Raw genomic sequence first — 23,199 nt, forward strand, 5'->3', positions numbered from 1 at the left:
CTTTCTTCAAATTATGTTAGGTGCGATATAGGCCTATATATAATTTATAAACACGTATTAAAAGATCCTTATAACAGGCCTACACTGAGGTGAGCTCTGAACATTTCTTATTCTCTAAACGGTTTCTGCATTGGAATTGATGTTCTATTAATTAGACTAAATGATGGACACGCGCATAATATGTGATCGTAATTTTACTTTTTTAGGGGGTTTTGGAAACCTTGTTCTATCACGTAACTTACAGCTGTAAAATTTTGTGTTCATTTGGCTTGAATCATTCTTAAACCTGCTGATGCAGTCGATGACGTGTGTAGCTGGGGTCTTGATCAAGGACTCTATTACATGATTCAATTTAGTTTGTTTTCCTGTAATAGCGGATGGCAGAAAGAAACGTCAAAAGTAAATGTATTATATTTATTGTAAAGTTAATTATATTGTGACCTAACTACCATAGACATTGACATGTCTTTTTCCAATAATCAGAAATGGCCAATTGTCTCCCCCAATATTTAAATATTCTTAATGCTGCAGCTGCACTTCTCTGTTTTTTATGACAAAAAGATAAATTGTTAGGCTGGGGCTCATTGTCTGTGGCGGGTGTGGCAGAAGGCTGGCTGGGCTCTGGGTCCAAAGTGAGTGTGACAATTGAGTGGCTGGCCAATTCCTCCTTCATCTCACCCATGGTAAACGAGGATCCACTCTTAATGAGCACCAGTTCTACAAAATCCGTAAATATCCTTTGAGGACCATAAACAGGCTGGGGAACATGATTTGAAATATGAAATATGAAATATGAAATGAGGGTAGTGTGCAAAGTGGGCAAGACCCAAGAACTCACTGGTGTGTCATCAAGGGAGCGATTCTCCTGGGTAAGGAGAAGGTGAATGGCTGGCATATCAGTTATTTATCTCTTCAGTATTCTGTCACGTGCAGGTGAGACGAAGGAAAGGAAGAGGTGAGGTGGATATAATAACAGCTGTATAACTCTATTAATGAACATAAAAGGAAATCAAACAAGATTTAAAAAATCAATGTAACAGCTTCAATTGCTGGCATTTTTACAGAGGTTTTGAGAGAAAACCACAGATTTGGTAGATTAAGACAGGATTAATATTTCAAAGTATGTCTGTGAAACACACATTTCTCCAATGTCCCCCTGGAAAACTATTCCCGTCTGAAGAGGGCTATACTCTGAAAGCGAGTAACCATGACAAAAAACTAGGGCATAATCAGTAACCTAGAAAACAGAAAGGAAGCACAGGAACCAAATGGAAACAGAAAAGCAAATAAACAGTCCACAGAACATAATGTAAACCTGACATGCCACTAGTATCATTAAAGTCAATAGTCTTACAACTTGCTTTTTGTATGCTAAGTTAATGGTTTGCATGCAACCAGGGTTGGGGCCCACTAAGGGGCCTCAGCAAACTTCTGGGGGCCCCAATAAGTCTTAAGGTGATTTAAATTGTGTTATAATTACGTAATCTTAATAAAAAGAACAACAACAACAACAAAAAAAAAAAAAAACAGTATTGTAGTCAAAAAGGTTGAGAATTATGATCTAAGTTTTCTAATGGCATATGATACACAAAAGACATGGAATGCTTTATGGCGCTTTTGCATCTTTTGTGAATCTGATTTGTATGTGGTGACCACATAAAGCCTAATTCCATATCATAGCCATTTAAGTTTTGCAATGACTATTTTGGTACAGTAGCCTAACTGCTATAGCCTGAACTCCCCTTACTATTTCTTTATTCAAAATTCTCTTTAAAAAATACCTTTTTTTTTTTCTTTGATGCAAAAAGCCTCAACTAGGCTAACTTACATAACCTTTATAATTATCCATCGCGGGGTATGAGTTGCATGAGAATAACCTAAACCGAAATAAATACTGATTATATGTGATTCAGTGATGATTGACGTCAAAAGGAGCAAGTCAGCGTTAGGAAATGTAATACCGGAAAGGATTTTAGCCAATGAATGGCCACGGTAGGCGGGGCTATGTGGATTGCACGCGAGGTACACGCCCATCATCAGCACTCACAACTCATTCTGCCTTTGCGTGGAGCAAAGAAGGTTCTGGAAAGGTAAGACGTGACAAGAACCAATTTTATAACTACATGCTGGGTAATTTAACACGTTTCAAACATATATCTGTAGTGTTTCTAATAAATGCCAAATAAGTCGTTTGAAAAAACATTTGTTTTCTTGTTATGACGAAGCGGGGAGCTGCTTAGCTTTATAAGTATCACACAGCAAGTGTGTTGCCAAGTTAGATTTGACAAATCTAACGTTAGCTTTTTTCTAATCCAGCTTCTCTCCGGAAATCCGATACCCCTCGACTGATCGGCTGCATCGCTCAGCACTTCCCAGGTTTTATCTCTCTGTACCGTTGTGTCGTGTTACATTCTTTGGATCACGACCCAACATATCCAGGCTTTCCACTGTCAACCCTTCACTCCGTCGGTGGACGACTAGCGTTGTGTTTATGTCTTTATTTTACGGAAACGGTGAGTATACGGCCGGTCATTTGCATAAACTGCTTTTCCAGTATCTATTACACATTTGTAAATGCGTTTTGGGTACATATGACTTGGAAACGAGTGTTTTGGTGGTTTTTATAACTAGCTAATGGGTGTGAACTAGCTTGACGGAGGGGAACAAAATGGCGTCATGGTGCTTTTGCGCACTCCGCTGCGCGCTAACCGTGACGCACTCTGCACCACCGCGACGATCACACAACTTTACGACTCTTTCTGAGGTTTGTCAAAGCAAACGAGTCTTTGCTGTGTTTAAATCATTTAGGGTGATATAATGGCAGTCGTCGATATTCGACGTGATTATTTCGATGTAAAAATAGCGTAATAGGTTTAGCTCGAGCGGGTAACCATGTGTACATCGACCTTGGGTGCAATACGTGTGACTCGGTAGCTTACATATCATTTATAAACGCATGTTAAAAGATCCTTATACACTGGCGAGAGCTCTAAATATTTCGTATTCTCTTAACGTTAATGTACTTTCAATGAGACTAACCGATGGACACGCGCAGAATACTACGTGATCGTAATTGTACTCTTTTTTTTGGTTTCGGAAACCCTGTTCTGTCACGTAACTTACAGCTGTAAAATTTTCCTCACCACGTGTTCATTTGGCTTGAGTCATTCTTAAACCTGCTGACGCAGTCGATGACGTGAGTATCTGGGGTCTTGATCAAGGACTCTATTTAATTATTTAAAAAAATATTTAATTTATAGTTTGTTTTCCTGTAATAATGGATGGCAGAGAGAACATTTAAAGTAATTTATTATATCTATTGTAAAGTTAATTATATGTGGCCTAACCACCTTAGATGTTTTATGACTTTTTACGCTCTTTGACACATGAAATTAATTATTGAAGACAATAAACATTAACAACCTTTTTTTCTTCATATTATTAGGCGTAAGATCATTAGTGAATGTGTTTTTTTAAAATATAAGTATTGTTTGTGAAAAGTTCAAATAGATTGCTACACAATAAATGATATATTTTTGAAACTATTTCCTAAATTCTTAAAAATGAGTCACTAAATGGTCAAAAATGAATATGATCACAGTCTTGATTCAAGTCCTGAATTGGTTATATTATTCAAACGTTGCACAGAAGAGAAATGGTGCCGTTGTACTAAATATCTGCACAGCTGCGATTTTTATTTTTTCTTGACAAAAATTGGCCAGCTAGTTTGTATATCTCTTCTGCCTACAAAATGGCTTTCAGAACAATCCAATGCATCAAGTGGAATGCCAAGTAACTTACCTAATTAATGAAAGGAGTGGAAATACAGCCTAACTGCTGTATAATTGTGCATTTCACTTTGCTTTTCAGAGCTGTTGCGCAGCTGTTGGAAAGCGAGCGGAGGAAACCTAGTCCACGAGCAAGGAGTTTGCAGCCACTGTGGCAAGATCTTTTTCATGTCAGAGACCGAGCACACTTGCAGTTGTTTATGTCATCCCCTCTTCTCCAGACAGAAGATACCCAAAAAATCCCATTCAAGATCTTCTTATCTTGCTGATAGTGTCTCAGATCACTCAAAATGTCTGTCAACGTCAACCGCAATGTGTCGGACCAGTTCTACCGCTACAAGATGCCCCGTTTGATTGCCAAGGTACACAAGACACTTGTTTTGGTCTGAATCCTATATAAATATGATAGTTTCACTAATTATTTTTGCGTAGAGTGATCATTTATTATTGGTATATACAGTGGCAATCTGATATTCAGTTGGAAAAGATGAAAACTTTTTTTTTCCCACTGTCAATTTAATTTAATAGGTGGAAGGCAAAGGGAATGGAATCAAGACGGTCATTGTCAACATGGTTGATGTTGCAAAGGCACTGAACAGACCTCCAACCTGTAAGTTTGTTTTTACAATTAGGTATAACATTATTCTTTCAGTAGTGTTTCATTATGAAATTTTTAATTATTAATTATTTTTTTCTCTGTTATTTCATCAGATCCAACTAAGTTTTTTGGCTGTGAGTTGGGGGCGCAGACACAGTTTGATGCTAAGAATGACCGCTACATCGTAAACGGATCCCATGAAGCCAACAAACTGCAGGACATGCTGGATGGATTTATCCGCAAGTTTGTGCTGTGCTCCGAGTGTGACAATCCTGAGACTGACCTGGTAAGTTGACAATCAGGGTTTTGGCTTGCTGAAAAGGTTTGTCCACTCATGGTTAAAAATTAAAGATGCTGTTTACTTTTTCGTTTTGCTGTCGGTCAGATAGTGTTTGGAGAACATTTTGAGGTGTACTTAAACTTGTTTTTTGCCTTTTTGGGAAAGGGCAGTTGGTTTGTGGTGTTCTGTACACTTAACTTTGTCCTTTGACTTTCATAACGCCTACACAAGTGTTAAAAAGATATCCACGGTTGTGAAAGCATTAGTTATTTGCTGTGTTCATATTCATAATTTAAAGCTCCAATTTATATTTCTTATTTCAGTTTTAGTAATTTTATTACTTTAATGTTTTATTTATTTTTACTTAAACCTAATATTTATTTTATTTTTCTAGTTTTTTGTTGTTTGTTTTAAGTTTTTCATCTGATATTTATATTTCATTGCAACATTATTTCAATAAGCTCAAAGTCTGCAAATGTCTGCTGTATATGGGAGTGGTATAAATTGTTCTTATATTGATTATGACCGTTTTAGCTAACTTAGCTCTAATCACATTTTAATTTACACAATTATTGGCGTTTAAAAGTGTATATGTATTTTTTTTTTGTTTAATTTGCAGCATGTTAACCCAAAGAAGCAGACCATCGGAAGCTCTTGCAAGGCTTGCGGTAATCAGGGAATGCTGGACACTCGGCACAAACTGTGCACGTTCATCCTCAAAAACCCACCTGGTGAGTTGTGGACTGTTAAAATACATCTACTTCTGTTATTTACTATATTTGGTATCAGAAATGTATGCTTTATGTTTGCTGTTTAAATTTACATTTTTCAAATTTTAGCTTTTCATTTAAGCTTTATAAACACAATTTTTAAGAGCTAATCTGTTTCAAAATGCAGAGAGTGATAGCACTTGTGTGAAAGAGAAGAAGGAGAAAGAGAAGAAAAACCGAAAGAAGGATAAGGAGAATGGCTCGGGGAGTGGTGAGGCTGGGAACCATAACGACGTAGATGCACCAGATGCTGTGGTAAGAGATACCCATGAACATTAGTTTTTTTTTTTACTGTAATTTGTAACCAGTACATTGAAGTGTATGTTTGTGGGGATTGTGTAGGATGGTGAGGAAGATGACGATGACTGGGCAGAGGAAACCACAGAGGAGGCCCAGCGTCGGCGTATGGAGGAGATCAGTGACCATGCTAAGAACCTGACCCTCAGCGAGGACCTGGAAAAACCCCTGGAGGAGAGGGTCAACATGTTCTACAACTTTGTCAAAGTAAATAATGCCACTCTTGGTTTCCAGTGTAAAAACATTTTCTTATGATGCCCTTGCATCTGTTGAAGTTACACTACTGTTCAAAAGTTTGGGGTCGGTATGTTTTTTAAAAAGATGCTTACTAAGGCTGCGCGTACTTGATTTAAAATACAGTAAAAATGGCAATATTGCTAAGTATTATTACAATTTAAAATATATATTTTCTATTTGAATCTATTTTAAAATGTAATATATTCCTGTGATGGTAAAGCTGAATTTTCAGCATCATTACTCAAGTCTTCAGTGTCACATGATCCTTCAGAAATTATTCTAATATGCTGATTTGCGGCTCAAGAGATATTTCTAATTAATGCTGAAAATAGTTCTGCTGTTTAATGTTTTTATGGAAATTGTGCATTCAGCATTCTTTGATGAATAGAAAGTACAAACGAACAGGATTTATTTGAAATGGAAATCTTTTGTAGCATTATAAATCTCTTTACTGTCACTTTAGATCAGTGTATTGAGTCCTTGTTGATTAAGTGTTTGTATTTTTGTAATTTCTTGTACAAAACATTTTACTGACTCGTAGTTTACCATAGGTCTGTAAATTATATTTAAATTAACATGGTTTAAATAACCAGAGATCTATTAATGCTACTAAGACTCAAACATCTCTCTCTTTTTCCACTCAGCAAAAGAAAGAGAGTGGAGCGATTGGCTCTGCCGATAAGGAGATTCTGGCTGAAGCAGAAAGGCTGGATGTGAGAGCCATGGGACCGCTCATCTTGAGTGAACTGCTCTTTGACGAGAACATTAGAGACCAAATCAAGAAATACAAACGTCACTTCCTGCGGGTACTTTTTCAGAACAACACCAGTTTTAATTTTAAATCTTGACAGATGGGACGCACAGGATCTGCATGTACAAGACTAATTGGAAAACCCCTGTAACTTATAACATTTTTGCCTCCATTTTACACCCAGAATTTGACTGATTTTGCCCCAAAAATAGCACTTAAAATACGAATAAAAGTTTCCATCTTGGCCTAGTGATAGATGAATATTTATAGCAGGACACTGAGACCTGCCTACAAGCTGAGATGATGGTGTAAAGCCATGCTAAAAATAAGTCTTGACTAGCAATTTAAATGACACTTTTGAATCAGCAGCTTTGATATCTACCAGTTTTCACTTGCTTCTGAGATAAATGAAGATGAAGCTGTTTAAAATCTACTGGTGCAAAACAGTTTATCTTAGCTCAACATACGTGTCTGCGAAAGACTACGAACGAAGTGCTTATGTTTGATAAATGGACATAGTTTTACCACAATCACAGTGCTGAAAGTGATAGATTCTCCTTTCTTGCAGTTCTGCCTCAACGATAAGAAAGCTCAGAAGTATCTGCTGGGAGGTTTTGAGTGTCTGGTGAAGCTTTTTCAAAGTCAGCTGCTGCCACGAGTGGCCGTCATTCTCAAAGATCTCTATGATGCCGACCTACTGGAGGAGGATGTCATTCTCGCATGGGCAGAGAAGGTGTGCATACAACTTCGACTGATAGAGCATTTTATAAGATCAAGTTCTTTGAACTATGAATCGTGATTAATATGCCTTTGTTTTAAGGTATCAAAGAAGTATGTTTCCAAGGAGCTGGCCAAGGAGATCCATGCCAAGGCGGCTCCCTTTGTCAAATGGCTGAAGGAGGCAGAGGAGGAGAGTGAGGGGAGTGAAGCAGAGGAGGAAGATGATGATGAAAATGTTGAGGTAATTTCATCCCCAGTATATTTTTTTACTAGTGTGAAACTCTTGGATTAGCTAAATTTATTTATGAGCAGATTGGACAAAAGTCCCTTTATCCAGCTATAGCTGCATAATTTTATCTCAGTCCTTGGAAGAATTAGTTGTTTCTCAGGCTTCAGCCATTCCTCAAGAATGTAGTGTAGCGGTTTTATCAACACTTGAACCTATGGAAGCTTGTTTCCACCATGGGAAAAAAAAAAAAATCTATCCTGTTCTTATATATATATATATATATATATATATATATATATATAGTCACGTACACGTGGCATTTAATCGCAAACACAAACTTAAATTGTAGTAAATTAGAGAAACAGCGTTATATTTTAACTGTCAGCAGGAGCCTTGAGACTGTAATTAATTACATTAGTCTTCTCTAGGCTAGAAAGGTTGAGAAAGGCTTGTGTTCTGATTCTGAAAATTCTGATTCTTCGTCTTTCTCGTTTGAACTCTCTTTGGTCTTCAGGTTGAGTATTCTCACTCTGCACGAGAGCTGAAGGTGGAGACCGTTCAGCCAAAGAAAGCAGAAGAGGATGATGACCTTGATATAGATGCCATTTAAAGAAATAAGTGAAACAGCAGCTGCCATCCTGGAACCTTGCTGCTTCCTGTTGTAATGATCAAATGGATCACAGTTGCCTCCTGTTTAGCCCCCGTCTTGTTTTGTCTCACTTTCTCCTTGGTTATATTTGATTTGCAAGAATGGTTTTAATATAGCTCTTTCATTGACTTGCTGCTAAAGTAATAAGAACTTTTGAGCTTTATTGTCTATTGAGCAATTTTGTTGTATTGTGAGCTTGACTTTGATTCATGGGTTTGCTTATAATTTTTTTTTTTTTTGAAATGATAAAATAAAGGTTTTTGCTGTACTTTATATGGACTATTTTGATTTCTTAACTAAATAGCATCACTTGATTCATCACTCCCTTCAACCACATGCCTTCTCACCAGAACCCTACCCTCCCAAAAAAAAAAAAAAATCCAAAATATGCATAACTCCTAGTCAAAGAGTATTTCTGACTGGCTTAAGAGAACACGGGCTGCTCCCCAGACTCAAGTCTACAGCTGTTCTTAGGACATCTATTGAGATGTTGTGTAGTAGTAACTGCTGCCATTGTCTATTGTGGGAAATATGGTTGAATGTCAAGTCTAAAATGGCCACTAGATGGCAGAATACAGCAGGGGATAACTGATGATTTACCTCTAAACTGACATCAGGCTGTAAACGGGTGGTTCTCACCCTTTCTTTTGTACTCCAAGGTCCACCATTTTTTTAGGGGTCTTGGCACTCCCCTTTTCCACCAAGGTCCACCATTGTAGGAGCCCCTCTTTCCTTGATGTTTACATTTGGCATTTAATTAAAATGTCAAATGCAGCCAGGAAAATGTTACATCTCATTTGCAATAGGCAAATTCAATTCATAAAAGGCATATTGACACAATGCAGTGGTGTTTTGAAATGCTTTTTTGTTTTTGTTTATTTGCTTGTTTTTCGATGTAAATTCATGTTTCAGTTACATGTTGACATTTTTAGGCTAAATAGATAAGCATTACTTACACTATAAAAAAATAATAATAAATAACAACCAAAACTTTTTTTTTTTTGCTGCATTTTTTACATTAACATTAAATGATTGTTCTATTTATTAAAACTAAGTATATTTCTCATCAAGCTTTCTCTCTTTTTCTTTTTTCTTTGTTTACATCTATCCAAAATAAAATTGATGTTCAACTGTTCTTTTCAATAGTCCACTTATTTTCGGGATCATCAGTCATCAAAGTTTGGTAAACTGGTGTCATGATGCTGGTCACAGACATGGAGATGTAACTGATTCCTTTAGGCATTTATAAATTCTATTTAATTTTATAGCCTACATATTTTATTTATTATTTATTCTGACGTAACTTAATTTAAGTTATTAAACGATAATTTAAAGTATTTTTTAAAATGATCTTGAAGGGGGGGGGGGGGGGGGGGGGGGGGGGCTGGTTGAGAACCTGCTGTAAACTCATGACTCAGGTGGAAGAACATATTCAAAACACATTAAATACATTAATTTTAGTCATGCTGATCAATTTCATTTTAATGTTTTGTGTTCGTGCAAGAGAGAGAGAGAGAGAGAGAGAGAGAAAAAAAAGATTTGTAAGGAAATACTTAGCAAGGCCCCTGTTGAGTTATTTGGAAAGCAGGGTTAATCTTTCACACAGCATCCTCTATAGTGTTTCCTAAGCTAGCCTATATCCAATTTAATAACGTTATAACCTTAAAATGTTAATATCATAAGGAATCTATTCCTTGAGACAAGCAATTTAAGTCAAATATATATATATATATATATATATATATATATATATATATATATATATATATATATATATATATATATTTTTTTTTAATTGTTACATTGTTTGGTTTGCTTTTGTTTTTTAGATACCTGGCCACAAGGGGGCGACCCGTTCCATGTAGAACAAAACAGCTGTTTCCCCAAAACTAATGAATCTAGTTTCCATCTCACGTCGGTACACAATACTTTTAATGACATTTCTCAAACGTGCATCTTTGAGTAAAGCACACTGACCAATTAATTGAAAACCTTTGTCTTCATTTGCCAAACCGGTCAAACCATATATGATGAAATTACAATTCAATTGAACAGGGTGTGTCACAGTTGTTATGGTATGACGAAGTTTTCCCCTTTTTTCCATATGAACACCTACAGCTCCCTGAGGGATGCGGCGCTCTCCAATGAGCACAGGGATCCGTCTGTTTCCTCACTTCCTCTGTCTCGCTCAGGGCTCGGCTCGAAACTCCTGCGCTGTTGAGCAGCCATCTTGGATCTCGCTTTGAACCAGAGGCGACAGACGCGGCTGTTCGGGTGGAATGGAACCGTCAACGAGCGTGACTTCCCCGCGGACCCGACGCCTGTGATCACCCGCTTTACCTCGCTACTACTGAATATACCGGACAGTCCGTTTGAAGGACCGTTCGATGAGCAGATTGTCTTTGGGGGGAGATCGCAGAGGAGGCCCCGTGAAGTGCAATTTTCTCTATTCTTACCTGAACCGGACATCCGAAATATGAAGCAGACAGCGACGCCAGGCCTGAAAGTATTATGTTTTTAGCAGTGCACAAGTTACCCGGTCTCGTTCGCTTTTCAGGGATCTTTTAGATGGCGTGCACTCGGTAATAAAACGCAGCAACGTTCGCGAGCGTCCGGAATATTTCTCCCAAACTTTTAACAACTTTGTTACCAGCTATAGAAGCAATTCAATGATATTGACCAAGCGTGTAATCGGTCAAATATATTTCCTATTCGCTGCACTGCAAAACCTGCTGCTCAAATTGTAATTCTGGGAAAGCAGCTTTCCATCAACACTATGTCAACAACAAGAGCCCCCCTGCCAACCGTCAACGAACGGAAGGCTGAAAACGTAAGTAGCCTGTTTATGTTGTAGTAACTGGTTAATAGCAAATGATAACTGTCGTGAACTGACCAAATTCTGTGTTGATTATTCACTTATTAGTGTATTATTTGATCTTGTCGCGTCGCAATGTATGGCCGTGTCTCAACATCTAACGTTAGTGAGAAGTCTAAGTTACCTAGACAGCGATTTTAGTCAAACCGATGCTGCCGTCTAAAACCATTCAGCTCATTTCCTCCAGAATTAAGGGCAGTGTCGCATTCCATACCGTGTTTTGTGTGCTTTAAGTGGATTAGCAGTATCGTGCCAGTCTTTGGACAGATGGGGCACCAGGCTGAAGTGACGCATGGGGTCTGGGGCATCGGTACTTTGGCTGCTTTTCTGCATAATGAGTGCAACATATGCTTGATTAGTTAAAGTCCTGCACACTAGTGAGTGATCTTGCGTGGGTTTGCATGTTTAATGCGCCAATAGGATGCAGATATTGCGCATTGGCGTCAGTCTGTCCTATAGGTTACTGCTCATACGTCAGCAGTGAGGGAAGGTGACATGGGCACGCGCGCTTATGCAGGTCCCCCCTTAAAGATGCCTGTGAATAATGAGCATTAAGTTACGGTCTTTGACTTTTCCACTGCATATATGCTGTCTGTCTGCCGTTCAGTCTGTTTTTCTATATGTCTGTCGTTCAGTTTGTTGTTCTGTCTCCATCTCTCTGTCTGTCTGTCTGTCTGTCGGTGTCTGTCTATCGCTCTTATCGATGTGTTGATTTAATTATCTGTCTGTCTGTTGTTCTAGCTATCTAAATATGTGTGTGCACACTGTTCATATATTAAGTTAAAGGATTCTGTAGATGTCTTCAATATCTGAGTGAATGTCATTCTTTATAGATTATGTATTGATATTTATAATGTCTTACCAGAATGTACATATTTGAATACACAACTCTGGCTCACTTTTGAAAATTAAGTCAAATGAGGTTTCAATCACCCATCCACTCAGCCCCACCTGCCCCAAAATCTCTAACACACACACACACACACACACACACACACACACACAAGCACGGTGTCAAAAAGACTCCAGCAGTGATGCAGCTCGTCAGTATCAGTGTTGCTGGATGGGAGAGTATTGATGAGTTCTTCTAATACAAAAGACAGGGCTGTTTGGTTCAATGCCATTTAACTTGCAAACCCAAAAATGAGAGGATCACAATCTAATATGAGGCATCGTGCAAGCATAAGCGTAAGTGACCTTTGTTCAAGATCGTTCTGTGCGTTTTATTGCGGGGGGGTCGTATCATTTCTATGGTTATGTTATTTAACGTTTATTATCAAGTGTTAGAGTGTTGGTGGATTTGTAATCTATTAGGCAGAGCTTTGTGGATAACAGTCAAGTTGGGCGTCAGGGACAATATGCAGGATTTAGTGGGAACATTGTATAGCGCAGTGTCAGCGTACCCTTACAGAGGTGTTAGTACCACATGAGAAACACTGACTTAATAAACATCATCCTGTTGCACTCGTGACCTCTGAATGGAACAATTCGTTTCTTTGTAGCCTGGTGTATGTTGCACAAAGGTCCTGTCACAAGGTTACAAGAGACCTTGAGAAATGTTAGAGTAATGGAATTAACTTAAATTGTGTTTTTAATTTCAGACTTCGATTAACTTTTGTTAAACGTGTTTGACGTCAAGGTAAATGCAGATGACTCATGATATGATTTTGTGACCGCGACGATCATTTGGGGTGATGATGGATGCGACTGTGCTAATAGATCTCTCGGACACTGGATGGGTGCAGTCAATATTAGTGATTTCTGCTCTGACTGGGACCTTTGTGTCTGTTGCCAAATACCTGGTCTTTGTATGACGGTCGGAAATTGTGTAAATTCCTGGAGGGCAAATGCTGGGATAAAATGAGCAAGACTGAAATTATAATTAAGAAATTTTGGGAGGTATTTAGTTATACATTTTTGTTGTTGTTATTGTTTGTAATTTACATGTGTTTTGAATTCTAACAGCATACAACGAATGGCCATGGCCGAGGGGAGGTGACCTCTCGATCTGTGAGGTCAAGTGGTCGAAACCGGAATTCTGGCTCAGGATTGGATGATGTGCACCCTCTTGTTGGAAATTACAGGCTGCTAAAAACCATTGGAAAGGGCAACTTCGCCAAGGTCAAACTGGCTCGCCATATCCTCACAGGAAGCGAGGTGAGGAATCAGAAGTCATGAGTGTGTTTCCTGATCTGTGGGCTATGGGAGGTTTCCAGAGACGGACATATTAGCTTTTCTGCTCTCATGTTTCCTTTTGGAATTTTTTTGAATTGCAACACACGTATACAGACATTTATAATAATGTTACAAAAGATTTCTGTTTCAAATAAATGCTGTGATGTTGTACTTTCTATTCATCAAAGAATCCTGAAAAAAAAAAATATTAAGCATCAAAACTGTTTTCAGCTTTGATGATTAGAAATATTAACACCATATCAGGATATTAGAATGATTTCTGAAGGATCATGTGACGCTGAAGACTGGAGTAATGATGCTATGCATCGCAGGAATAAATTACATTTTTAGAATATATGCTTTTAATAGTAATGTTTCACAATATAAATGTTTTGAATGTATTTTTTGATCAAATAAATGCAGCCTTGGTGAACAAGAGAATTTCAGAAACATGATTTATTTGATTTTTTTACAGACTCTAATCCTTTTTAATGGTAGTGTATATAGTTTAGGTTCTCATTTTCCTCTTTTCCTCCTTAGGTGGCTATAAAAATGATTGATAAAACCCAACTGAATCCAACAAGCCTTCAAAAGGTGAGGTTCACATTTGATATTAAAAAGTGCATGTGTTATACTGTATGTATTTAATGTAAAACTGTCATCATGATTCAGGTTTATTCTTCCTCAGTGCTGCTAGTGTTGTGTAATTTACCTTCAGGAAGTTCACGTTCTCTGTTTGTTCATGACTCTGGGAAATAGTTTTTGGCTGTGCTATACTGTGTACTGGCTACTTGGTTAGTTTTGTGTTTGGTAGCGGTGCAGTTCCACATGGATTCATAGGTAATGTTGGCTTTCAACTTTCAACAATTTTAAACTGAATGCAGATTGCAGTGCTGATCTTCTATCCAGAGCGTTTATCGGAGGCTTGTGTAGAGGAAATGGAACATCCTTTCAGCTGGTGTTCTCAGTCACCCATCATCATGAGGAGTCTATTCAAACAGAAGCTCCTCCAGCAGTAACCTTCGCACTCTTGAGCACAAATACTGAAGTACACCAGCTGTGCTGCAATACTCTGCCCACCTACTGCAGGCTGCGCCGCCACTCAAGCCGCTCTCGACTGAAAACACACTTCCACACTTGTGCATTTGCAACCTTGTGTTTGGAAAGGTTTATTTCTAAATATGTACAAAGCTGTGTGGGAATGTGGAGCGAGCAAATGCTGTTATTTGTTAATGCAATTAATATAGCATGGGCAACTTGTGTTCTATATCGTCACCTTCCTAAAATAATTGCCTTTCTGAGAAACCTGAAAAAATGACTTAAGCAATTATTTTAGGAAGCTGACGATATGTTAAAGGGTTAGTTCACCCAAAAATGAAAATTCTGTCAGTAATTACTCACCCTCATGTTGTTCCAACCCCGTGAGACCTTCGTTCATCTTCGGAACACAAATTAAGATATTTTTGATTAAACCTGAGAGCTGGCTCACTCCTCCATAGGCTTCTAAGACACTATAACTTGCTGGCCCAGAAAATGTATTAAAGACGTCGTTAATATAGTCCAAGTGACTCCAGTGGCTCAATCTTAAGTTTATAAAGCGACGAGAATACTTTTTGTGCGCAAAAACAAACAAAAATAACGACTTTATTCCACTTTTCATTTCCTTCTCTCTGGGCCTCGAGTCTTTTCACGTAGTGTTTAAGCGTAGCTACGCGTCTGTGTTGCACGTCACCATGTAGGCTCACTATTGGGCGACGTTGGTCATGTGTGTGTGAAAAGTATTCTCGTCGCTTTATAAACTTAAGATTGAGCCACTGGAGTCACTTGGACTATATTAACGATGTCTTTAATACATTTTCTGGGCCTGCAAGTTATAGTGTCTTAGAAGCCTATGGAGGAGTGATCCAGCTCTCAGATAAGTCAGATTTGATCAAAAATATCTTAATTTGTGTTCCGAAGATGAACGAAGGTCTTACGGGGTTGGAACAACATGGGGGTGAGTAATTACTGATAGAATTTTCATTTTTGGGTGAACTAACCCTTTAAGACATTTTGCTCCCTTAAGGCGAGACACTAGGGTATAGGGTAAAATTTTTAACTAGCAGATATCACTATGAAACTTTACCAGTTGATTACCTACATTAAGATGAGAAAAAAATGTATTACAAGTATATGCAAATTAGGCAATATCTAATTAAATTATGCGCTAATTTACATATATTTACAAAAAAACGAAATCTGAGTATTGGATAAAGCCAGGTTAAAAAAAAGTTTTCATTGTGTTCACATATTAGATGGGAAAAAAATGTATGGATATCTACTTTTGTTATTAAAGTCATTTCGAGAAAACGGGCTTTAAAGATTTATCATCAGCCAATGAGATTGCGCATTCAGCCCTTTTACTTTCACGATTGGTTGCTGATAAAAAGGAAATGACCATATTTGGAATCGACAGCATTGTACAGGAGAGAGAGAGAGCTTTCCAGCGGTGCATGTGATGACAGGGAGCAGACCGCGATCGCAGAGAAAGCATGTTGATTAAGAACGTCAACTTTGGTTGAATTTATGAGAAATCTACAGACGCAAACAGACAAAGTGTAGTAAAATAAAGACCTAAATGTGTATTTCGGACTTTTTCACCACAAGTCTGAAAGAAGACATGGTATTGAAGACAAATATCCAAAAATCTCATAATTGACCAGTAAAAAAAAACCAGTGTTTTTGCCTGCCATGTTAGTTTACCCAAAAATGAAGATTCTGTCATAATTTACTCACCTTCATGTTTGATGAAATCTGAGAGCTTTCTGTCTCTCCATTGACGGCTACGCAACTGCCACTTTGTCGCTTCACAAAGTTCATAAAGAGATCGTAAGACTAATCCATATGAACTGAGCGGTTTAGTCCGATATTTCTGAAGACTCGATCGCTTTATATGATGGACAGATTTAATTTAGGGCTTTATTCGCATTTAAACATTGATCAGCGAACATAAACAGAAGCTCAACCGTACTTGCTTGACTCACGAGAACGAACCTCATTGGTTCTCACGCGTCAAGCGAACATGCTTGAGTTTCCATTTACCACAACTGATGTGAATGTTTAAATGTGAATAAAAGCCTAAATTCAGTCTGTTCATCATATAAAGCGATCGAGTCTCTTTTCAAGCGATCCATTCATATGGATGATATGATGAACAGATTTAATTTAGACTTTATTCACATATAAACATTTATCAATGCACATACAGCGTACATAGAGCACATGAAATATGGTAAGCGCAAACATACTTGATTGGCGAAACCTCGTTGTTTCTTGTGTGTGAGTATATGATGACAGAATATTTATTTTGTGGTGAACTATTCCTGTAATATCTGTATTCTTCCACTTATTTGGCCCAGACACAATCTTAAAATGCTTTGTGACACTGTTATAGATTCATTCAGTATTGCTAAATCTTAGTTTTTGGACCCCAACAAAAACATAAATTAATAAATTTTGGATTGCTCTGGTGGGTTCCATGCAACAATAATCATACAGCGCGACCATTGTAGTCTGATTCATAAACTGATGATTTTTAACAAACCAGAAGGACTAGTGAATCAGTTTTGACTCACAGAATAGTTTGGAGTGGCTCTTGTCTTCTTTCTGAGTCGCAAGTCATTACTTTCATCATGTCAAACTCAAAATTAATGAACTAAATTATTATTAATATTATTTTTAATTAAGGAACTGAAAATGTTCCCATTTTAAATGTAATTTTTGAAATTTTGAAAAAGCTCAATTGTATGAGGCAATGCTCAGTGCTCACACAAAAGTGGTCTGTTGGTCAATGCAGCAATGGCCAACTGAACCGGTTGCCAAATCTGCGTGGATCTTTTCATCCTCTCTGGAAATTCCCAACCATGTGGATTCTTATTGAACTTATGTGAAAATTTGCAGAGCAATGGTAAATGTGACTCAGCCTAAATTATGCTCCTTTAGTGGGAACTCTGGGATAGTAGTTTAAATGGAATTACCCAGTGCAATGACACAGAAATAAAAACCAATCAACTTATATTGCTTGTTGCTTTATGCCGTTGCGCCTGGTTAGGACAGTGTTATGGTGGTGAACAGTTTGGAGTTCATAATCAGTCTTCACAACAGCCAAGATGAAGGGAGGAGGAAGAGGATATGAGGGGGAAGGACAGATGGACATTTTGGTGGGCTGACAGTGAAGTGACAGACTGGAGGGACCTCAAAATGGTATGAGATGGAAGATAAAGACCGGAAAACAGGCACAGACACAAACAGCCTGATGACAGTCTGAATGAGAGGAGTAGAAGATGTACATACAGTATGAGTGATAAATGTGAAATGAAAGGCTGGAGGGAGATGTGGGAATGGGATGATCAGAAGAATTCAAATGATAATGCTAATCAGCGCTCGCTCGGAGATACACAAGCCGAGCCGCGTCTCTAATTTTAGCTGGAATCTGCTCGCCGCAGCCACCATTAGTTTTTCCACAGCGACCATTGATTGGGATTCAGAGTATATCCTCTCTCTGTGGCCTGCTGGTCCTCAGCCAACACACGACTGTGACTCACGCACCGCAATAATGACAGACCGACACAACCAGGCCGTCTCTTTGGCTCTTTTTATGTTTTCGCTCTAATCCTCTATGGTGCGTGTTGTAACAATGATGTGTTTTTTTTTATATATATATATATATATATATATATATATATATATATATATATATATATATATATATGAAATTTGAGGTAGTGTACACTACAGATCAAAAGTTTGGTGTCAGTAAGGTGTAAAATGTTTCTCTTTTAAAGAAATTAATACTTTTATTCAGCAAGGATGCGTTAAAGTGATCAAAATGGACTATTAAAATGCTACAAACGATTTCTATTTCAAATTTCAAAGCGTTTTTTTTATCAAAGAATCCTGAAAAAAAAGCATCAGGGTTTTCACCAAAAATGTACAGCTGTTTTCAACATTGATGATAATGTTAATGATTAATGAATGATTTCTGAAGAATCATGTGACACTGTAGACTGGAGTAATGATGCTGACTATTCAACTTTGCATCATAGGAATAAATTACATTTTAAAATATATTAAATTAGAAAGGTTATTTAAAATTGTAGAAATATTTCACAATAATACAGTTCTTTATTTTTTAATCAAATAATGTAATCATAGCGACTCTGGTAGTGTGGCTTCTGTAAAAGTAAAAAGTTACTTGGAAATATGGCATTAAAACTCTGAACCATACTGGAAAATGGTTGAAGAAAGTCCAATATTTCTCTTTGATTTAAATTATTTTGTGTGTGTGTATGCAAAGTTGATGCATATTCTTCGTTTTTTATTTTCTAGAAGTAGTTTAAAAACCTTGCTGTATTTTTGTGTAGTAAATTAAGAGAAGGTACACCACCATCTTGCTCAGGCGAAAGTGACTTGAACGCACCTAATGTCGCAAACACGAACTTCCCAGGAGGACTTGAATGCACCATTAGTTAACAATAACAACACATTTCTGAATAGCGTGAAAGTATGTGTCCTTTGTTATTTCTGTTATAGTCTGTTTGTCTTCATTTCTTTTGCCGTTGAAGCAGTGGTGCATGCGGTGATGTTTTTAGAAATTAGTTGTGTTACTCTAACACGTGTCCTCATGATTGTGCATGTGTGTTGTTGTTAGTCGGAGGTTGTGTAATTGCCCGTGGGCGTCTGAGCTCCACACTCGGTCTGGTTCCTCGACTGAAGTGAGATGTTCTGCTGTGGACTGGTGTTTTTTAGTCATCACAGAGGCGTTAAGATGGTGCACCAAAGGGAGGGAGAGTGTGAGAGCTGAGAGAGACCAAAGAAAATCTTAAGAAAAAGAGAGACAATCATGTGGAAAATATAAATCTGATATTAAATAAATTAAACCTGGAATAAATTATGTAAACAATGATGTGTAACTGATTAGATATTGTCCTTTTTATCCCCCTTTTCATAATTCTGGTAGCATTTTACAATAAGGTTAAGTAGTTAACGTATTAACTAACATAAAAATACTGGCGTTCATTGTCATGTTAGTTCACAGTGCATTAACTAATGTTAACAAAAATAACGTTCGATTTTAATAATGAATTAGTAAATGTTGAAATTAACAACTAAGATTAATGAATGCTGTAAAACAGAAGCACTGTTCATTCTTAGTTAGTTCATGTTAACTAAAGTAGTTAGCTAATGAAACCTCATTGTAAAGTGTTACCATAATTCTTTTATCTGAACATCACAAACCACAGACCTGAATGTCTTTTGGTCAAGGAGTTGATTGATTCAGACATTTTGAAAGTGCCACTGTCTAATGACAAACGAGAGACCAGGATGGCATCATTTGAGTCATGTGTTATAAATCAATAGAAACACAGTCTTTTCTCAGGCCTCTGTGTTTCACACAACTGATAGTACTGAGACAATTCTCTATTGATGTATCTTTATTGTTCCTATCTGTATTCTGAAGATTTTTAGAGAGGGGCTTGTTCAGATATAATTCACCTGATTTATAACAACTTTTTTTTCTGACCGTTGATTAGTTTCTTCCAAAAATGAAAGATCTGTTATCATTTCCTCACTCTCCTGTTGTTCAAAATCCAAACCCATAAGACTTTCGTTCATCTTCGAAAGACAAATTAAGTTATTTTTAATGAATTCTCTAAGGGATTTCTGTCCCTCCATTGAAAGTCTATTCACTCAAAACTTTGATACTTTCATAATAACATTCATAAAGAGATCACAAAAGAATTCCATATGAATCAAGCTGTTTAATCCAAGTCTTCTGAAGAGACACAATTAGCTTTATATGATGAACAGATTTAATTTAGGCTTTTATGTACATATAAGCATTGATCAGCGAACATGCATGGAGCTCAACCATCTTTGCTCGACGTGCGAGAACAAACCTCATTTGATTCTTGAGGAGCCTCAAACATGCTGTATAACGCATGAGAATGAACCTCATTGGTTCTTGCACATCAATCACGCAATCACGCAAGTTTCCCAAAGTTTAGTCCTCTGTACATTTGCTGATCAATGTTTAATGTGAGTAAAAGCTGATGTGAATGTTTATATGTGAATAAAAGCCTAAATTCAGTCTGTTCATCATATAAAGCGATCGAGTCTCTTCAGAAAATTTGGACTTAACCACTCCATTCATATGGATGATATGATGAACAGATTTAATTTAGACTTTTATTCACATAAAAACATTGATCAATGCAATGAGCACATCAAATATGTACAAATAGTAACTCGTGGCCTTACTATCTTGATGCCACGAGTTAGTATCTTGAGGCCACGAGATAGTTATAATAAATTTTTTTGACAAAGTGGGACTAGGGGGAAATATCAGGTTAGGATATCAGGCTTATCACTATATAAGATGGTGTACTATCTTGTACACCAGCAAAAACTATAAATAAATACATTTTGGATTGGATGCAACAGCAATCATACAGCACGACCATTGTAGTCTGATTCATAAACTAATGATTTTTAACTAATGAATCAGTCTCATGAGAGATGTTTAAATCAGTTTGACTCACTGAATAGTTTGGAGTGGCTCTTGTCTTACTTTCTGAATCAAGTCATTACTTTCAGCATGTCAAACTCATAATTAATGAACTAATTTATTATAATTATTATTATTTTTGGTTTAAGGAACTGGAAACGATTCCCATTTCAAATGTCTCTGTACAGGTGTGTTCACATTTGTGACAATAAAAGCTTAAATTAAATCAGTTAATCATATTAAGTAATTGTGTCTCTTCAGAAGACTTCATATGGATTTATTTTACGATCATTATATACGTTGTGAAGCATAGTTTTGGGTGAATAGGCTTTCAATGGAGGGACAGAAATCTCTCAGATTCCATTAAAAAAAACGTACTTGTCTTTCGAGGACGAACAAAAGTCTAATGGGTTTGAAATTAAACGTGGGTGAGTAATTTATAATATTTTCAGTTTTGGATGAACTATTCCTTCAACTGTAATATGCCAACTAAACCAAACAAGAATTTGATCCTGAACAATGTTCAGAATTCTGTTCTGCAAATGTATACAAACTTGTGCCTATTTAATGCCTCATTCGTATATTTCAAATGGAATAGGTGGAATAGGAATAGGTGTCCTTAAGAAAAAGTCTTGGGCGTCCCAGAATGTGTCTGTGAACTGAGTTTCAGCTCAAAATACAACACAGATCATTTATTATATACCCTGCCCAAAATGCCCCTCTTTGGGTGGAAGCAAAAACACACAGTTCCTTTGTGTGTATCTTTAAATGCAAATGAGCTGCAGCTGCTCCCCGCCCACCTTTCCAGAAGAGGGCGGAGCCTACAGCATGCGCAACCGATACTCTGGCAACAACAAAACAGGAGAAACGAGAATGCGAATGTATCCACAGAATGCGTTTTTGCACTCCACTGTGCTGCCTTTCCATTATTTTCTAAACACGCATTAGACGGGGGGGGAGTTTCTCCCATTCGCACACAACACGTCTTTGCGTCTAAAAATGCAAGACACGGGCAGTGTAAAACACAAGATGTCGAGACGCGTTTTTAAAAGTTAAACTTCTTTTAACTTGGGTGCTTCGTTTTTTATAATACCGTTTCCTGTGCGAGACACTGTAAAGGATCCGAGCGCAGCGGTCAAACAAGCACATTTAAAAAGAAAAGCAATGGAAAACTTGGCAAGCGAAGTGGCGTAACTGACACTGGTAGGCTTTAGCTAGGATATAAACATGGGCTGCGTCCAAAAGCGCATTCTCTTGAGTTGGTACTTATTTTAAACAAGTAATGTTCTATATAGTGTTAGTGTGTATTTCATTCGCCATGCTGCCATTATCACGTGACCTACCAGTGTCAGTTACGTAACTTCACTGCCATTCACAAATCCTCTCCCGTGGCCTCATGGGATAGTAAAGTGTCCATCGTATGCGCACTTCAGAATCTCGGCAGAAGTAGTAGGTCACCCTTTTATGAGTACTGTGAATTAGGACATACTACTTTTGTCACACTGTTTTTCGCCTACTATATAGTAAGGAAGTATGTGATGATTACGGATGCAGCAATGGTCTAGTGTGTATAGCTCACTCAGGGGAGGATCCAAGCTAACAGGACAGATTCCATCACCAGTCGTGGGTGGGGCTTGTTACATTGTGACAAAAAACACAATGAATAGGAAAAGTGAATGGCTTATTTTGACACACTGTTTATAATTTAAGGGGAATGTAAAAAGAGTAAAGGGTGGATTTACACATTTATGTTCAAACATCATGTAAAAGTGAATTTTGCATAATAGGTGCCCTTTAATGTACTCAACTGGGGAATTATGGTGGTATCTATTCGTTAATATTTACTGTATTCACCAGTGGATTCTTGCCTTAGAAGAAATCCCAGTCAAGCCAGTATCTGAGGGAGGAAATCTCTTGCTGAGTTTGTATCTAAATGAACGTTTTTATTGTGTATGAGTTCTGCAGTGGCCCATTAATGGTATAACTGTAGTGTAGTGAGAATTGGATTGGGTTTATGCTGTACCGAAAGTGTTTCCCTGTGGTCCAGAAATCGCACTGCGTCTCTCGCACCCTCTCAGAAGCTACAGCTACACTTGTGAGATCAGGACGTGGAAAGCAGAACATGCTAACAGCTCAGGAACACAGTCTGCCTACTATAGCGCTATTAAAGATGCATGACACTTCCATTCCATTGAGAGGGGAGGATTCAGCCTTTTTTTTTTTTTTTAGGGATCAATAATGAATAGCACTTAACGCTAGTTTCCACTGAAAAGCAAGCACTCTG

At 37.6% G+C, this 23,199-nt stretch overlaps 2 protein-coding genes across 9 annotated transcripts in view; both read left to right on the plus strand.

Annotated features, from left to right (window-relative positions):
- Positions 1-1,959: 1,959 nt before the first annotated feature.
- LOC311279899 (eukaryotic translation initiation factor 5-like) lies at positions 1,960-8,592 on the plus strand. Of its 3 annotated transcripts, XM_084391697.1 has the most exons (12): positions 1,960-2,090; positions 2,317-2,513; positions 3,871-4,150; positions 4,317-4,398; positions 4,500-4,672; positions 5,286-5,397; positions 5,564-5,691; positions 5,779-5,940; positions 6,615-6,776; positions 7,290-7,454; positions 7,542-7,682; positions 8,185-8,592. In XM_084391697.1, the coding sequence occupies exons 3-12, from the start codon at positions 4,079-4,081 to the stop codon at positions 8,278-8,280; spliced, it is 1,293 nt and encodes a 430-aa protein (XP_084247823.1). In that variant the 5' UTR covers positions 1,960-2,090; positions 2,317-2,513; positions 3,871-4,078; the 3' UTR covers positions 8,281-8,592. The 3 variants fall into 3 exon arrangements, with proteins under 3 accessions (XP_084247823.1, XP_084247824.1, XP_084247825.1); XM_084391698.1 differs by lacking the exons at positions 1,960-2,090; positions 2,317-2,513 and adding an exon at positions 2,655-2,764; XM_084391699.1 differs by lacking the exons at positions 1,960-2,090; positions 2,317-2,513 and adding an exon at positions 2,677-3,196.
- Positions 8,593-10,364: 1,772 nt separating this feature from the next.
- The window catches only part of mark3a (MAP/microtubule affinity-regulating kinase 3a), a 35,361-nt gene continuing 22,526 nt past the window's right edge, over positions 10,365-23,199 (plus strand). For all 6 annotated transcript variants that reach the window (XM_084391947.1, XM_084391949.1, XM_084391945.1 and 3 more), the window contains exons 1-3: positions 10,365-11,149; positions 13,160-13,351; positions 13,910-13,963. In XM_084391947.1, the coding sequence (XP_084248073.1) occupies positions 11,096-11,149; positions 13,160-13,351; positions 13,910-13,963 (300 nt within the window). In that variant the 5' untranslated portion in view covers positions 10,365-11,095. The remainder of the gene's footprint in view (positions 11,150-13,159; positions 13,352-13,909; positions 13,964-23,199) is intronic.

This window comes from Rutilus rutilus (assembly GCF_951802725.1).
Source record: "Rutilus rutilus genome assembly, chromosome: 20".
Taxonomy (NCBI): domain Eukaryota; kingdom Metazoa; phylum Chordata; class Actinopteri; order Cypriniformes; family Leuciscidae; genus Rutilus; species Rutilus rutilus.